The following is a 19208-nucleotide window of genomic DNA, read 5'->3' as shown; positions in this document are numbered from 1 at the left end:
AGTTAAATTACATAAAATAGATAGTTGCAAGTCTAATAGATGCTGGCATTGTCATATTGACATAGGGATTTTGGATCATCTGTTGTATTTTTGTCCATTTATATTAATATTTTGGAAATCCATATGGGGACAAATTAATCTAGTTTTAGATTCAAATATTCCATTAACATATGAGGCTATAATTTGTGGAACAATTTTACATGATAAGCCCACTTTAGATAAGTATAAAAGTTGTCTATTTTTAATTCTTACAGGTATAGCCATTCAATTGATTACAAGTAATTGGAAGAATCATGATAGAATAAATTATACTTTCTGGTGGGTGAATGTGTGTACTATATACAAATATGAACGAATTAATGCAGAGTGTAGGGGACTTAGTGGAATATTTAACAAAATTTGGTGCCCATTGACTGCATTTGTACAAATATAATACTGTATTTTGTCTTACTTTTTTCTTGGTTTATTTATCTTTACACATCCAGAGAGGGTGGGGGGTTGGGAGGAATTATTGATAATGATATTTTAGGTAACTTGGTTTCATTTTATATTATTTACTTGGCTCTTATGTTATTACTATATGCAAAATAATATAATTATTGAAGGATTAGTTCTGTTATCTATATAGATATTAGTGTTATGACTGAATGCAATAATATACTGTTTTTTTATTTATATAACACTGTTCTTGTTTAAAAATCAATAAAGAATTATAAATAAATAAATGAATAAAAAATAAATAAATAAACTGGCCAGATATACGTAGATGGTCGGTATATTAAAAATATAAATAAACTTGGAAATTTGGGAGAGCCGTGAGATTTGACAGACTTGAGTTCACCAACATTTTGCAGAAGTTCCCGAGGGAAAGAGGGGAAGCCACCCTTTAATATATTTTCTCCTTGGGGGAGGTCCCAGGGTGCCAGAGATATATTGGGGAGGGAGAGAGAGAGAGAGAATGACAGAGCTAGCCCTAGTGGGGACACATGCCAAGCGAGCCCTCCCCCCCCCCCAGATCTAGGGAATACTTCAGAGAGGGTGTTACATTTACAATCCACTCTGTGAGTAAATGCTTGGATTAGCACAGAGGCATACATGCCAGCCAATATACAAGCTAAGTGTTATTCCGTAAATACCTGCTTAACTTGCAAAGTATTTGAGAGGGGGTGTACACAGGGATTGAGCATAGGCGAGACTTTGTTTCCTACTTAGATTGCTATAAGTTACGTACGTCCCCACCATATTTAGGTGACAGCACCAAGGGTGGCTTAAATATCAGGTTACAATAGCATTCTACAACAAAACCTAAGTGCTTTGGTTTATTACAGAATAAAGGCCCATCACCCACCCTTGGGGCACCTAAAAATTGATACCCGCTTATAGACTTGCCCCCTGTCTGCTATACTTTGGAGAGGACGGATGGATGGTACTAGGAGTGTATACCCAAGAAATATTTGGGAGCTTATCCACTGAAAACCTGAGAACGAAGCATGTTTCAAAGGTATTATTTTAGTTGCCAAGAGCAAATGGCATAGAAATACGTAGGGGAAGCCACTGGTGAAGTACTATGAAGTGCTTTATTCAGGATTAGATACGCAGTGACGACATGCAGGATGACCGTATGTGCTTCCCTGCTGTGTAGAATATATGGACACACAAGAACCCAGGCTTCCGTACAGAGTTAGGACAGAATGGAGATTCAGGACCGAGTCAAGACACTCAGGGCCCGGCTGGAGTATATTATGTGTTGCTTAATGGAGTTGTAACGCCATCTAGTGGCTAGATGGACTACAACGCTATTCCCTTATCTTGACCGATTCATTCTAGTATAAGATGCCAACAAAGTTTAAACATTTGGCAACCTGTTCACATTTTCAGATGCATAGTCTAACGCAGGGGTGCCCACACTTTTTTGGCTTGCGAGCTACTTTTAAAATGACCAAGTCAAAATGATCTACCAACAATAAAATAAAAAAACAAAAACAAAACACAAAGAACACTGTACGCATAGAAAATTTTAATTATCATTTATATTCGGGTTTTTTTTCCAAAGAGGTCAAAGCAGATGACTTTAAAATAAGCAATGTCACCTCAGTAACAACTATCAAAAATAGTCAAATATAACCCCCTCCCCTTTTACTAAACCGTGATAGCAGTTTTTAACACAGGGAGCTGCGCTGAATGTCCCGCACTGCTCCCGACGCTCATAGGCTCACTGCGCTAAAAAACGCTATTGTGGTTTAGTACAAGGGGGCCATAGTGTAAAATATAGACAGCAGATATAAATTCAGACACATTTTGATCACCAAATTTAAAATAAAATCATTTTTCCTACCTTTGCTGTTTGGTGATTTCATGAGTCTCTGGTTGCACTACCTTCTTCTGACTGTAAATCCAATATTTCTTTCTTACTGCCTCCTGCATGCTTCCTCTCCTCCAGACCTCATTCCATTTCCCAGCCAAAATCTCTCTCTGTCCCTCCATGAGTCCAACTTTTTCTTCCTCTCTCCATGCCCCCTCCCCTTTCTTTCTTTCTCTCTCTCCCTGCCCCCTTTCTTTCTGTCTGACTTTCTTTCTCTCTCCCAGCCACCGCCGCCGATTTCTCCCCGCTTCTTTGTTGCCAGGCCAGGCGCATACAAGCGCCGGGCCTACAAACCTTCTTACCCCCTCCCCCCCCCAGTTCAGGCAGCCCGGAACTTCCTCTCTGACGGCAGAATTGACGTTGAAAGGGGGGGGAAGGAAGGCTGTGGCCTGGTGCTTGTATGCGCCTGGCCTGGTGTCGGAGAAACAGGAAGAACAGAACGCAAAGGCAATGTGAGTATATCTTGTCTCCAACCCCATCCCGCCCCCCCCCCCCACACACACACAGGTTCTGTGTACAGTGTTCCTATCCCTGCAAGCTGTCCTCCTCTGCACAAGCCTGCAGGGACAAGATGGAGATGAATCCCGCGTGGACAAATTTGTCACCGTGTCATTCTCTGAAGAGTAAATGGATCAAAATTAAGTCTGTGGGATTGACGGAACACCTCTAAGTCGGTCCCCTATTAGCAACAAAGACCTGAGGCAGTCATATTTCGCCCTCAGGGGTAAAAACTGCATGAGAAATCTGATACATAAGCCCTGCTAGTCAGCACTTCCAAACCAAAGAGCAAATCAAAGTAGCTTCCTTCAGACTGGCAGTAAATCTTGCTGGTATATGGTCATTTATGCACATACCGGGTGTTTAATTATCAGCGTCTTCTTTACAGAATTATCACCGCCCCCTCCTCCCAAACTCTGAACCTGTGGTTCCTCTCATACTGGCCAAGGTTACCGGTTCACCACCACATTAGTAGGGAAAAACTAACCTCTCGTGAGTTTCCCCCGAACCAAAACATCAGAGGGCATCCAGATTACAGGTGTGGTACAAACGCTTTCACACGGCATTCTCGCATTTGGAAGCTACATTAGAAACTCTTATCCACTGGAAAGCCACATGGGCATCAATGGATGGATAACATATGCAGGCTATTCTTCAACTGGATGACGGGAACTACATTTTCTGACACTATGTGAGCCATAGTTTAAAGATTTCTGGATCATACCTCATCGCACATGTGAAGTGCAAATATCACTGCCAAAATGCCAGTCGATGGGTATCTGCCATGTTTGTCCATCCAAATTTCAAACACGTACTTCATGAACGCTGGATTGTAGATCAATATCTGCATGAAGTGGGGGAGGGGATAAAGGCATTACGGTTTTGGAGAAACAGTTATAAACTTGAGACAGCATCTGAATTAAGCTGAACAGTTTGTTGGACCAGGTATTCCCAACGAGCGGCTGAGGCAGAACAAATTAACCAACGCAGGAAAATCAATGTCAAACCACTCGGCTAAACGCATGCAAATCTCTGAATAAAAATTGTTCCTGAAGGCAGATTACGGTAGGTTCTTACTACGATCATCTTCTTTCTTGTACATGTGACTAGTAGGCCTGAACGCTAGGGTTATGCATCTGAACCTGCAAGTTGCTTGCAGGATGATGTCAATCATCTTTGAACTCCGCCTCCTTCACAAGAAACTGCTCCTGCCCCTCCAGTTTGTACAAAAGCAATCAAGCAGCACTGTAATGACAGTCATAATCGTAAGGAGGGAAACAGGGGAAAAAAATCCCCAACACTACAATTTTGTTCTGCTCCAACATTATACTTTAAGAGGTGCACTTTTGTAACAATATCGACACAGTCAAAAAGTAATCTTAAACGTGAATTCATGAAATAAATACAGTAGATAGACTTGGCAAGGTTAGCATGATTAGACCCAAAAGAAAAAAAAGCAAAAATAAAGTAGAGAAAAAGACCTCCTCAATAGCCAGAGTACTCAAGGGTTTACTGCATAAACTTGAGACTATTGTCATCATTAGTCTAAAAAAAAAAACTCCACTTAATAATAAAGTATATGATAGTTCAAAACTTAAATTTTTACTACCCAGCTCTAGAGGCTTCAGCGACCCCAGACCCATGGAGGAACCAGAGGGGACTAAGCCCACAGCTCCCACTCCCCCTTGCGTGCCCTGCAGCATACTGTACATGGACGCTTCTCAGGCGACCATCCAGCACATTCCCAACAATATCTAAACAGTTTACCTACAGGATCTACTAACTGACAACATTGTAAGATTTACTACTAGAATAGATTAACTAATCCCTTTTCTTTTACCTCTTTTTAGTTTTATGTGCATTCTGGTCTTCTGACCACTTGTAAACCGAGTCGAGCTCCGACAGGAGATGACCTGATATATAAACTGAAGACTAGATTAGAGTCACAAATGTGAGATTTGTAAACAAAAGATGCCATTTTAAGGGACCTCCTCTAAGACAATAACTGGGACTTCTTCCTAATTACCGAAACCTGGCTCAAGGATAACGACGGAACCACTCTGGGTCTGCTCTGCCCCCCCCACCCCCCCACCCCCGGCTACCAAGCTGAAGCTTGCTCATGCACAGACAGGAGAGGAGGAAGAGTAGCCACTATCGTTAAATCTGATCTCAACCCAAAACTAATAGACACCATCACACCGAATGCACTGGAATGCCTCATCTTCTCAATGGGCCACAACAGAGATCTAACCTTTGCGCTCATATACAGAGTACCCCATTCCCCAATGACACCCTAGACAACTTGCTATCCGTTCTTAACAAGTTAGTAATCACTTGCCACCAGATTCTTATCCTAGGACACTTTAATTTTACAGACTACCCAAATGAGACTGGAACATCAGCAGATTTCATCCTATCAATAACTGACTTAGGCTTCTACCAAATAATCCCCTCATTGACTCGCACAGCAGGCCACATTCTAGACCTGATTTTTACATTTACTCCGAGCTGCTGCAAACCCTGGGCTGATCACCTCCAAACCACAGCTATTGTAAGGATAACAAAACTATGTTGTAAGAAAAGTAAGTAAAAGTCAGAGGAAAAGAAGGCTGCTTTGGTTCTCAAAAGTAATAGCTGAGAAGGTAAGCAAAAAGAAATGAGCTTTCATAAACTACAAAAGATCACAGAAAGAGGAAGACAGGCAAAAATATCTGGAAAAGTTAAGAGAGGCTGGTCATGTAATCAGGAAAGCATAGATGCAAATGGAATAAAAAATAGCTGACAGTGTAAAACGGGGGGACACGACATTTTTTAGATATATTAGTGATAAGAGGAAATGCGAAAGTGGCATTGTGAGACTATGGTGAAGGGGAGGAATATGAGAAACTGATAAAAATAAGGCCGAATTGCTTAACAAATATTCCTGTTCTGTGTTCACAGCTGAAGCGCTAGGAGCAGGACCACAGAAACAAAAGCAAATAGGATTGGACGGTGGTAGATCTTGACCGATTTTAAGAGATTGTGTTTGTGAGGAGCTCGATAAACTAAAGGTGGATAAAATGATGGGGACAGATGGAGAACATCTGAGGGTACTGAAGGAACTTAGGGATGTTCTAGTGGCTCCATTGACAGAACTTTTCAATGCTTCTCTAGAGACAGGAGTGGTACCGGAGGATTGGAGAAGGGCGGAGGTGGTCCCTCTTCACAAAAGTGGAAGTAAGAAGGAAGTAGGGAACTACAGGCCGGGAAGTCTGACTTCTGTGGTAAGTAAATTAATGGAAACTCTTAAAACAGAGCATAGTGAAACTTCTGGAATCCAGTGGAGTATAGCACCTTAAGCTACACGGATTCACTAGAGGCAGGTCTTGTCAGTCAAATCTGATCAATTTCTTTAACTGGGTGACTAGAGAATTGGATAGATGAAGTGCGCTAGATGTGGTATATTTAGATTTTAGCAAAACCTTTAACAGTGTTTCACACAGGTGCCTAATAAATAAACTGAGTGCCCTCAGAATGGGCCCCAAAGAGATGGACTGGGTCAAGAACTGGTTGCATGGAAGATGACAGTGGTCAATGGAGATCACTCTGAGGAAAGGGATGTTACTAGTGATGTGCCTCAAAGGTTCGGATCTTGGACCTATTCTAATATTTTTACTAAAAAATATTGCCCAAGGGCTGATGGGTAAGATTTGCCTTTTTTCAGATGATACCAAAATCTACAATACAGTAGATACCTCTGATGGTGTGGAAAACATGAGGAAAGACCTAATAAATCTCGAGGAATGGTCTGAAATTTGGCAGCTAAAATTCAATGCTAAGAAATGGAAGGTCATGTATTTGGGTTGCAAAAACCTGAAGTTTAGGGGGCTGAAGAACATACTTTATGTGCATGACAAAAGATTGGGACTTGGGTGTGATTGTATGTGATGATCTTAAGGTGGCAAAACAGGTTGAAAAGGCAACGGCGAAAGCTAGAAGGATGCTGAGGTGCATAGGAGAAAAAATGGCCAGCAAGAAAAAGGAGGTATTGATGCCCCTGTATAAGACTCTGGTAAGACCTCATTTAGAATATTGTGTACAATTCTGGAGATCACACTTTTCAAAAAAAGATATAAACTGGATGGAGTCGGTCCAGAGGAATGCAACTAAAATGGTCAGTGGTCTAAGTCATAAGGTGTATGGGGGCAGGCTTAAAGATCTCAATATGTATACTTTGGAGGAAAGGTGAGAGAGGGGAGATATGATAGAGACGTTTAAATTCCAATGTGGCATAAATAAATATGATTCAAACAGAATATAAATAACTCCCAGATGTTCAAAAATATTTTTAATTTTCTTCAGATCCTCAGTAGGCCCTTTCGAGGCTTGTGATGAAAATAGATCACAACCAAAGTTCCATTCGTCATTGGATCTACATTTTTAAATATTTCCTTAATTCCTTCTTCATATTAATTTTCAACTTTATAATATATAAGAGCCACTTATCTTAGCTAAATGCAAGGAGCGCCTCTCCCAACAGGATCATGTTTCAAATTGCTTTCTTCAGGGTCGAAGCTCCTCCAGCGCTCTATTGCATATACTTTATTAGTTCAAAGGTTTGGCTATTCATTGGTACCCCTGTTTCAATGAGTAGCAGTTTCTTCGATAAATAAATATGAGGAATGTCTCTTTAAATTGAAAGGAGACTCCAAAATGAAAGGGCATTGAATGAGGTTAAGAGGAGATGGGCTCAGGAGTAATTAAAGGAAATACTTTTTTACAGAAAGGGTGGTAGATGTGAGGAATAATCTCCCAGTAGAGGTGGTGGAGACAAAGACTGTCTGAATTTAAGAAAGTATGGGACAGGCACGTGGGATCTCTTAGGGAGAGGAGGAGATAATGGATGCTGCAGATGGGCAGACTGGATGGGCCATTTGGCCTTTATCTGCCTTCATGTTTCTAAGTTAATCGCAAAGGTTAAATTTTTTTATAGTATATTCTCAAATATAAACCGATCAGAATTTAATTTGAGATATCCCTTTTTCCCTCCAAAAAGGGGAAAAAAAGGTTGACTCGAATATAAACAAAGGTTAGAAATTTAGGTTATCAAGGTGAGTTAAACTATAAAGACGGTTCACCCTCCCTCGTAAGTCACTAAACATTATACAAATAACCTGTGATGCATATATCACAAGGCCCCTATAAAGGAAAACATAACTACAAGCAACCACAAACTTAAATAAATTTAGACAAAAATCAAACTTAAATCTCAAGAAGCCATACGCAGTTCAACACCAGAGAAAGAGAAACAGCACTCTACACTTTGGAATATGAAAAGGAAGAAGTGCAAATTTACAGTAAAATTGCATTTTCTGTTAATGAAATTAAAAATAAAATTATTTTCTACTTTGTAGTCTGGCCATCCCATCAGTTTCTGCTTTCTTCTGTCTTTTCTTGTTTTTTTTTGGGGAGTGACAATATATTTATTGACTGACTTTTCAGAAGTCCTAAAACTAGTCAACAGTCTATTGAGATAGTACATTAAAAGAATTGCCACTTTATATTCTTTGGTTGACTTTAATCCCTGGTTGTACTAATTAAACACATTAAACATTATAGAAGGGTATCTCTGAAATTGACCACAGGATTTAGATAAAACTGCTATTATTTAAATAATTAATTTAATGGCGTCTCTAGAACTAATCAGAACAGTTGGATAAAAATTAATTTAATGGCGTCTCTAGAACTAATCAGAACAGTTGGATAAATATTAATTTAATGGCGTCTCTAGAACTAATCAGAACAGTTGGATAAATATTTATTTACTGAAAAGTCAAAGAAAGTAATATTTATGGCTTTTTAACATGTTTTCATCTAATGACTTTACTTACTTCTGTCTTTTCTTAATTACTTATTTACAAATGATCTGGAAATTGGAATGACGAGTGAGGTGAATAATTTGCAGATGACACTAAACTGTTCAAAGTTGTTAAAATGCATGTGGATTGTGAAAAATTGCAGGCAGACCTTAGGAAATTGGAAAACTGGGCGTCCAAATGGCAGATGAAATTTAATGTGGACAAATGCAAAATGATGCACATTGGGAAAAATAACCTGAATCACAGTTACCAGATGCTAGGGTCCACCTAGGGGGGTTAGTGCCCAAGAAAAGGAGCTGGGTATCATTGTAGACAATACGATGAAACCTTCCGCCTAATGTGTGACGGCAGCCAAAAAAGCAAACAGGATGCTAGAAATTATTAAAAAAGGGATAGTTAACAAGACTAAGAATGTTATAATGCCCCTGTATCGCTCTTTGGTGCTTCCTCATCTGGAGTATTGCGTTCAATTCTGGTCTCTTTATCTCAAGAAAGATATAGTGGCACTAGAAATGGTTCAAAGAAGAGCGACCAAGATGATAAAGGGGATTGAACTCTTCTCATATGAGGAAAGACTAAAGTGGCTAGGGCTCTTCAGTCTGGAAAAGAGATGACTGAGGGGAGATATGATTGCCGGCTGCCAGGAGGGGGTAGTGAAGGGTCAGTGGTGAATCTGGACTGTGAGCAGGCCTGCCTGCGGTCCCATTCCAGTCCCGCTAAACCGGATAGCTAAAATAAAGCCATTTTGACGCCGTGGGTGCCTTCCCTCTTGCAAAATCGCTATAGGCTCTGCTGGTCTCAATCCCGCCCCTCAAAATCAGGATGTAACTTCAGAGGGTGGTGGGATTGAGACTAGCAGATCCTTTGGTGATTTAGCAAGAGGGAAGGCCCCTGCAGTGTCTGGCTTCGTTATTGCCAGCCAGTTTAGTGGGACCGGGATGGGACCAAAGGCAGGGCTGCTCACAATCTAGATGCGCCACTGACTCCTCACTCCTCCTTCCTCTCGGTGGCTGGCAAACAGCATGGATGACCACTGTGAACACTGCCAAAAGGAGTCAGCTGCCCGCCTTGCATGCCAAGCCTGCCCCTGACCCGCGACTCCATTCCCCACAGCCCAGTAGGCTTAAATTTGGATATTTTTAAAACTATGGTAGTAGAATCAAATATAAACCGAGACTCCCATTTTTTTGGCCCCAAAATCTCAGTTTATATTCGAGTATATACGGTATTTAGCTTGCACTATTTATTTACCGTATTTTGCGCTCCATAAGACTCACTTTTTCTACCCCCCAAAAGTGGATGGAAAAGGGGTGCATCTTATGGAGTGAATACACCTCCGTCCCCCCCCCCAGGCGTTCTGCTGCTGCTCATTGCCCCCCCTTCCCGCTGCCCTCTTTCCCGCTTGCTGCCACAGGAAAGAAAGAGATGGACCAGCGGCGTGTAATCGGGCCCACAAGTCTTGCCCCGATGTCAACTCTGACGTTGGAGAGAAAGTCCGGCAGGCTTGTGGGCTTGATTGCATGCTGCTGGCCCTTCCCTTCGTGGAGTTGCGGGAGCAGTGGACAAGCAACAGACCAGGGAGGAAGAATCGGTGCACCAGGGAGGAAGGCAGGCTTCATGGACTTGCAGCAGCACTAGGCGAGCAGCGGGCCAAAGAGAAGGAACTGGTGCAGCAGGGAGGGGGGAAGGCAGGCTTCAGGTGGGAGGGAGGAAGGACAAAGGCTTGAAGGCAGTGAGGGGGAGGGGCAAGAACTTGGGACATAGGAAGGAAGGAGGGAGGGAATAGAAAGAGACAATTGGGCCTGAGGAAGTAAGGAAGGAAAGAAAGAAAGAACTATCTAGTGCATCCAGAAAAATCACCAGACAACAAAGGTAGGATTTCAATTTAGTGATCAAAATCTGTGTGCTGCAGTATATTTGTCTATTTTTCTAGGGGGCTGGGTTCAGAGGCAAAATTTGGTTCAGAATATTTTTTTCTTGGTTTTACCTCCTCTAAATCTAGGGTGCGTCTTATGGTCAGGTGTGTCCTATGGAGCGAAAAATACGCTATTTATGACATTTATATGCCGGTTGTATCCGAAGCGGCTCACTATATTGAATTAGCATACAGCAGGGGTTTTCAACCTGGTCCAGTCAGATTTTCAGGCTATCCACAATGAATATGCACGGGGAAATTTGTGCGCACCGCCTCCACCGCATGCAAATCTCTCTCATGCATATTCATTGTGGTTTCCTAAAAACCTGAGTGGCTGGGCTTGTTTTGAGGACTGGCTCGAGAACTGCTGGAATACAGTAAATAAATGAAATTTCAAAAAAGTGCACAAAAAGGGACAAACATTTACACTGCTCTTCTCCTCTCAAGTCACACATGAAGGAAAGCCTTTAGGCCTTTAGACTAAACTATCATCATATGGTTCTTGGCTCTGTTCTTTACATTTCAGGTCATGAAGCTATTTTGGGAAATGTTGAGACAGGTCACTTTTTCTCTCTCCCTCTTCCCAAATTACATAACATAAAATTGAATTTCTAGACCAGTGTTTTTCAACCGCTGTTCCGCGGCACACTAGTGTGCCGCGAGATGTTGCCTGGTGTGCCGTACGGTCAGGGCCGCCATCAGGGCAGTACCACCAGTCTAGGGAGAGGGGCGGTCCGCCCCACGTGGACAGGAGAGAGCTGGACGGGGGACCCGCGGAGTTCAATACATCTCGAGCCGCGAGGCTCGTCTTCTGTTCCTGCCTGCCCTGCAGCTAACATATAGCCGATCGCAAGCATTCCCCGATGTCAGCGCTGACGTCGGAGGGAGGGCTTAAGCAAAGCCTGCCCTCCGACGTCAGCGCTGACGTCGGAGAATACTTCCGTTCGGCTATTTGTGTGCGGCAGGGCAGACAGGAAGCAGAAGACAAGCCTCGCGGCTTGAGCTTCGTTTTGCTGAGAAAGTTGCAAAGATGGGCTGGTAGGCAAACACGGAACACAAAAGGGGGGAGGGAGTGCGTTTTGGACACAAGGCATGAACTTGGGAGAGAGGAAGGGAGGGAAAGAGATGCTGAGGTGGAGGAGGGAATGCGTTTTTGGACACAGAAGAAATGGACTTGGGAGAGAGGAAGGGAGGGAAAGAGATGCTGAGGTGGGGGAGGGAATGAGTGTTTGGACACAGAAGGCATGGACTTTGGAGAGAGGAAGGGAGGGAAAGAGATGGTTGTGTACACGGGGAATAGAAGAAAGGAGAATTTTTGGTCATAGGGAGGGAGTGAGGTACAGATAGTGGCATACCAGGGTGGGGGGGGGCGGTCTGCCCCACCCTGGGTTTACGTCCCAAGGGGGTGCACAGCTGGCCACCCTCCAGTGTTGTCCCTAGGCCGGCAAACTGCGGCTCTTTAGCCACTTGAGTGCCACCACCGCCAACGGTGTTGTTGGCGGTGGCAGCATTATAAAATACTTTCTTTGTGTTTATTTGATTCCTATTCAAGAGAATTACTTTATATATAGTCAATATAGGCACAGAGTTAAATTTTTTAACATTTTCTAATGGTGGTGTGCCTCGTGATTTTTTTCATGAAACAAGTGTGCCTTTGCCCAAAAAAGGTTGAAAAACACTGCTCTAGACCGCATGGTCTTGAAACTCAATGTGGTTTACAAAAGATTAAATTATAAGAAAACCAAATTAAAATGCGCCATGGGAAATCTAATCAGCTATGAATTTTGAAGAGAGAAAAGTTTTTAATTGTTTTCTAAATTGTAAATAGGAATGAGCCGCGAAAAGAAGGGGTTGAAAGTCCTTATCATTAATGAGCTGCCTGAAAAGAGAGAGAATGGTTCATGATACTTTTTACTTTTGCAGCCCTTAACAGGTGGAAATACAAAATGGGCAGGAGATCTTCTAAGATTTCTTTGAGAAGCCATTGAAAATGCATTGACCAAGAAGAAATGAGCCTGACCAAAAGCAACTTTATAATATATACAGGCTAATTTGAAAATTATACAGGCCCCCCCCCCAGGGAGCCAATGCAGCTCCCGGTAAAAGAGAGTTACATGGTCAAACTTCTTTAGTCTGTAGATAAGTCTAAATTAACTTTCCTGTCTCCCATCATTCTCTCCAAAAACTAAAAAAACAAAAAACAAAATGAAATCACTTGTGGTTCTGCATACTCAACAAATACAGTGGTGCCTCACACAACAAACTTAATTGGTTCCAGGAGCAAGTTTGTTATGCGAAAAGTTCGTTATGTGAAACGTGTTTTCCCATAACAATACATGTTAAAAAAAATAATTCGTTCTGCAGCATAAAATATGCTAAGATGACATAAAAAAAGATAAATTTGTCAAAATGATGAAAATGGTGGTCTTGCTGAGGCCAAACTCTTTGACGAGGTCACACTGTTTTACCCCACATTCACTCCTTCTAATTATTTCCCATTTCATTTCAACAGAAATCACCTTCCTGCTTTTTTTAGAAGCCATGATATATAAAAAATATTGAGTTTATCTTAAAAGGACGACTGTATACAGTGAGAGAGGGCAGAGTCTCAGCGGAAAAACTGGGACTTAACTTTTCTTTTTTTTTTTTCTAGCATCGGGGAAGCGGCGAGAGTAGCTCCGCCCCCCCCCAACGCATCAGCAGTAGGCGCCGGGCCCCTCCATAAAAGGAGGCGAGCCGACGGTCCGCCACTGCACAGGGAGCCAGGCGAAGGGTTTTGAGAGAGGGCAGTTAAGCGCAGTGACTAACGACTGCCTGCAGTGCCTGCGCGGAAGGATGCAATACATCGGCAGCTCGGGCGACTTCGTTGTGTGAAACGAAGTTCGTTGTGTGAATCAAGACATGAAGTTTGTTGTGTGCAGCGTTCGTTGCGCGAGGCACCACTGTACAGCAATGTTATAAACAATACACCCACAGGGAACAAAAAATTTACCTTCTCTTTGCCGATATCAATCTTTTTCGGAACGGAAACATACGTACTGCAAAAGGAAAAGAAATCCATTACTAAAATGAGCACGGCGATCTTTCCTGGGTGTTTTACTAAATACACATTATTAAAAAAAAACCACAACAACCCAAACACCCCAAAATCCCACCAAAATGCAAGATGGTACAAATTTATAAAGTAACAAGCAAGAAACAAAAAAGAAACTGCAGACCGATATCTACAAGATGCAGGCAATGTTTATTTTACCCAATATTTTTTTTGCAGTTGTTTATTTATGACAAAAAACATCAGGAACATACAAAAACAGTACAGTCAGGCAATCTGCAGAACAGCAAGACCCCCCTGATGTCACCCCCCCCCCCCAGTAACAGCAAACAGCACCACCTTTTAATATTGGGTAAAATAAACATTGCCCACATCTTGTATATATCAGTCTTTTTTGTTTCTTGCTTGCTGTTTTTATGCTGCAGACACTGTTGGGTTTCTTTTGTCGTCTGAACAAATTTATAAAATGTTATAAAAGAAAGAACATAAAGAGCCATCATACTGGGATCCGACCAATGGTCCATCCAGCCCCGTATCCCATCTTCAGAGAGGCCAATTCAGGTCACAAGTACCCGGAAAAACTCCAGGAATTTTTCATACCCGAAAACTGGGACATTTGCCTAGACTGTGCCCCTCCCCCTAACTTTTGGTAGCATTCTATTCCGCATTTTATCATTTGGATGCAGAATAAACACATGGAACAAGAAGTGCCTCATCTTTCATTAAAAAGTGTTGTGCCCTAATGCACATTTAGCATGGAAAGACAGGCTACCGCAGAACGCATTGGTATGTACTAAACCACACTTTAGGCAATTTTGGGGTACAGTGGGGGTGCCATGGGCAGAGAATAGGTGTGGAAGCATCAACTAGCTGCTGTGTTTGGAGCAGCATGTAAGAACATAAGAACTGCCACTGCTGGGCCGGCCCAGTGGTCCATCGTGCCCAGCAGTCCGCTCACGCGGCGGCCCTTAGGTCAAAAGCCAGTGCCCTATTTGAGTCTAGCCTTACCTGTGCACGTTCTGGTTCAGCAGGAACTTATCTAACCTTTTCTTGAATCCCTGGAGGGTGCTTTCCCCTATATCAGCCTCCGGAAGAGCGTTACAGTTTTCTATCACTCTCTGGGCGAAGAAGAACTTCCTTACGTTTCTACGAAATCTATCCCCTTTTAACTTTAGAAAGTGCCCTCTTGTTCTCCTATACCAGGGGTGTCCAATGTCGGTCCTCGAGGGCCGCAATCCAGTTGGGTTTTCAGGATTTCCCCAATGACTATGCGCGAGATTTATGTGCATGCATTGCTTTCAATGCATAGTCATTGGGGAAATCCTGAAAACCCGACTGGATTGCGGCCCTCGAGGACCGACATTGGACACCCCTGTCCTATACCCTTAATGGTGAGATCCTAACTAGAACGGTAGCAGAACGAGACTTGGGGGTGATCGTCCTAGACCAGGGGTAGGCAATTTTGGTCCTCGAGAGCCGGAGCCAGGTCAGGTTTTCAGGCTATCCACAATAAATATGCATGAGATAGATTTGCATCTCAAGGAGGCAGTGCATGCAAATCCATCTCGTACATATTCATGGTGGAGATCCTGAAAACCTGGCTCCGGCTCTCGAGGACCGGAATTGCCTAACCCTGGTCTAGGCGGTGTACAAAACCATGTGAATTCCAAACAGATGCAGACAATATACGGAGACGTGGTACAAAAGGTAGGGAGGAGAATCTGGTTACAATAATTTCCTATCAAAAACAAAAGGGTGCGACACAGTGGGACGGGGAATGTGTCTAAGCATAAAGTTTTGATTGATGGAATTAGGTAATAAGGGCATTTTTAAACAAAAATGTCTTAAGATTGGATTTAAAGTTTGCCTTCTTTTCTAAGGCAGGGGGGAAGGGCGTTCCATAACTTGGGAGCTGCAACTGAAAAGTCTGTTTTCCGGGTCAGGGATTTTCTCAGAGAGGGAATGATAAAAACAGGCATGGCAGCTTTACAAGCGAGTGGGAGTTACGAATTAAAAACAATCTCAAATAAGGGGCTTTTAGCCTGGATTTTTTTTTCTTGCAACCCCCAAATGACAAGATTAAAGAAACATCGATTTGCTTGAATGGCCTTGACTATACAGTACTCCCCCGATATTCACAGGGGTTCCGTTCCAGGAACCCCCGCGAATCTTGAAAAACCACGAATACGGTTTTTCATGGGGCAGACTGAAGAGGGCAGCGGGAGAGCAGCCAGAGTGCCGCGAGTGCAGGAAATCATTCGCGGTATGCTCCGTCCGCCTCTTCCTGCACTAAGTCGGGCCTTATCCAATCAGGAGCTACGTGTCAAAACAGCTCCTGATTGGATAAGGCCCGACTTAGTGCAGGAAGAGGCGGTCAGAGCATACTGTGAGTGATTTCCTGCACTCGCGGCGCTCCGGCTGCTCTCTCCTGCCTCTCCCACTGCCCTCTCCTTGTCGGCGGTTTGCGGTCGGAAAATACCACGAATGACCGGGACCGCCAACTGCGAACGACTGGGGGGGGGAACACTGTACTATAGAACAGTCTATAAAAATATTGGGAGTGACTATAGACAAACATCTCACTTTAGAACATCATGCTATTATTGAAGAAAAAAGTGGAAACGTAATTAAGTGTCCAAAAAAGTAAATCTTCCAAGATTAACAAACAATGTGGAGCACTAAATGTTGCATATAATGTGCATTTAAAACAGGGGAGAAAAGACCTCAAAAAAACCCTGGAATACAATCAAAAAGATCATAACCAATTGGGGTTGGTTTTCATCACAGGTCAAAAACCCCTGTGTAAATCGTTTAAATATATTTTATAATTTTTATATGAATAAATTTTTTTATGTATAATTCTTATGTGATTGATTCTCAAAATCTCTCAATTAATAACATGTGAGCATCAAGAAAACCAGCTTAGTGATGTTGTTACTGTCCAAACATATGACTTAGTAATATCAGGCACTTATCTTAGTAACCCGACGGAGGCTCCAACGGGCTTCTTCGGAAACTTTGCACTATTAAGAGATACTTTGATGAAGCTTCATTCCGTCTGTTAGTGCAGTCTTTCGTTTTAAGTATTCTTGATTACTGTAATGTTATTTATTTGGGTGCTTTTAAGAAAATTGAGAGTGGTTCAAATTACCGCAGTTCGATTGATCTTTGCATTGAAAAAATGGGAGCATATTACACCATATTATTTGAAACTCCACTGGTACGCAGAGTTTGTCCATTTACATTTCCTTCCGCTAAATTGTGTTGTTACAAAAGATTTCTGGAGAGAACTCTCTCTTTTCAAGCTGCCAAATTGAATGATTGGATCTGTAAAATTATGCTAGGATCCTCTTCTTATCTTGATTTTAGAAAACTATTGAAGACCCAACTGTTTGAAAAATTTGTATACTAACTGGTTGTTTCGTTTAATAATTCTATGCTTCCGTCATGCAATGTATCTTCTTTTATATTGTATTTTTACTGTATGCTCACTTCTTATTTGTTGCAATCCGCTTAGAGAAAACAAAAAAAAAAAACGCTGTGGAGTGACAATGTTCCCAAATGGACTTTATTTGAAAGTATCAAAGTTCCAAAGGTACACTAAAATCATCCACGTAAAATAATTTCATCCACATAAAAGTAAATCATCCACATAAGAGCCTTTTCCATTGCAAATGCAAGCAGTGTCTCACTTCCGGTTCACCACACAATTGTTGCCCACGTACTCACCTTTATAGGACCCCCAGGGACACCTGAAGAATACTTTTTGTCGAAACGCGGACCGTGTTGGGTCCTGTATCCCTAGCGGACTAGGTCCTTTAAGGCTTTTATGTGGATGATTTACTTTAATGTGGATGGAATTATTTTATGTGGATGATTTTAGTGTACCTTTGGAACTTTGATGCTTTCAAATAAACTCCATTTGGGAACATCGTCACTCCACAGAGTTTTTTTGGTTTTCTCTGGATTTTCTTCTTTGTGGATATTTTGGGGTCAATTCCTTTTGTTTTTTGTTTGTAATCCGCTTAGAACCATTCTTTTAAATTGCATTTTTCTTTTAAATCATATTTTCTACTGTAGGACCAATTCTTATTTATTCTATTTTGTTTTGAATTGTTTTTTTTCTTTTAAATTGTACTCTCCACCGTGCTTATTTGTTGTAAACCGCCTAGAACCATTTTTTGGTTAGGTGGTATATAAAAATAAACGGAGACGGAGCTTGATGTACGGACTCAGGCAGACTGTTCCAGGCGCAAGGTGCAGCAAGAGTGAAGGAACGTAGCCTGGAACTGGCAGTAGAGAAGAGTATAGATAGGAGAAACTTATCCGATGAGTGTAGTTCCTTAGGAGATAAGAGGGGAGAGATACTGCAGAGCTGAAGAGTGAATGCACTTGTAAGTCAATAAGAGGAATGTCAACTTTATGCGGAAATGGATAGGGAACCAATGAAGTGACTTGAGGAGAGCGGTGATGTGAACATAGTGACTCTGATGGAATGTAAGTTGTGTAGCAGAATTTTGAATGGATCGAAGGGGAGAGAGATGTTAAGTGGAAGACCTGTGAGAAGAAAGTTGCAGTAATCTAGATGAGAGGTGATACGAGTGGGCATCTCTCCTGCTGCTGGGGTGGGGGAGGGGGGTCAGTCGGGGATTGCTGTATGGCAGCAGAAGGTAGTGGGCATCTCTCCCACTACGGGAGGGGTGAGGTGGGGGTCAGAAGTTGTTGTATGGCAGCGGGAGTGGGAATCTGCCGGGGAATGTGTGTGTATGTGGGTAGGCGGGTTCATAGACAACAACGCGGAAGACAAAGGCGCGCGCCGACAACCGAGCGCAAGACGGAGGTGCGCGCCGAAGAAAATTACTGTTTTTAGGGGCTCCGACGGGGGTTTTTGTTGGGGAGCACCCCCAGTTTACTTACTACAAATCGCGCCGGCGTTGTGGGGGGTTGTAACCCCCCCCACATTTTACTGTAAGCTTAACCTTTTCCCTAAAAACAGAGAAAAAGTGAAGTTTTCAATAAAATTTGGGGGGTTACAACCCCCCCAAACCCCCTCACAACGCAGCGCGATTTGTATTAAGTAAAGTGTGGGGGTCCCCCCGTTGGAGCCCTAAAAACAGTAATTTTCTTCGGTGCGCGCCTCCGCGCTGCGCTCAATTGTCTGCTTGCGTCTTTGTCCCGGCGCGCTTTTGACCTGACACCGGGTAGGCGTTCCTTGGTGGCAACAACATTTTCTGGCAGGTCTGAGCTGTCAAGCCTCACTTTCCTGTCAATGCCTGAGCCAATCAGGGCTCAGGCACTGACCAGAAAGTAAGGCTACAACAGCTCAGATTTGCCGGGAAATTTTGTTTGCAAATGTAAGACAGCAAGGTTAGAGAATCACCCTGCGAGAATAGAGAATCCCCCGGAGTGCTTCTTTAAATATTAATGACCTCGTTGTAATACTTGGCAGAGTTGGAGACTGCTAGGGAGCTTGGAAGAGACCACGGTAAGCCGCTTTGATAATCCGCCACTGGAACCGGTTTA

General features: G+C 42.6%; 1 protein-coding gene across 3 annotated transcripts in view; it reads right to left on the bottom strand.

Annotated features, from left to right (window-relative positions):
- Positions 1 to 19208, bottom strand: part of ST3GAL1 (ST3 beta-galactoside alpha-2,3-sialyltransferase 1) — a 213290-nt gene that overhangs the window by 3332 nt on the left and 190750 nt on the right. For all 3 annotated transcript variants that reach the window (XM_033933301.1, XM_033933300.1, XM_033933302.1), the window contains 2 exons: positions 13626 to 13671; positions 3585 to 3704 (listed from right to left, as the gene is read on the bottom strand). In XM_033933301.1, coding sequence (XP_033789192.1) covers positions 3585 to 3704; positions 13626 to 13671 — 166 coding nt within the window. The remainder of the gene's footprint in view (positions 1 to 3584; positions 3705 to 13625; positions 13672 to 19208) is intronic.

This window comes from Geotrypetes seraphini, chromosome 2 (genome assembly GCF_902459505.1).
Source record: "Geotrypetes seraphini chromosome 2, aGeoSer1.1, whole genome shotgun sequence".
Taxonomy (NCBI): Eukaryota; Metazoa; Chordata; class Amphibia; order Gymnophiona; family Dermophiidae; genus Geotrypetes; species Geotrypetes seraphini.
The sequence above is the reverse complement of the archived record's forward strand: the minus strand, read 5'-3'. Positions and strand labels throughout refer to the sequence as shown.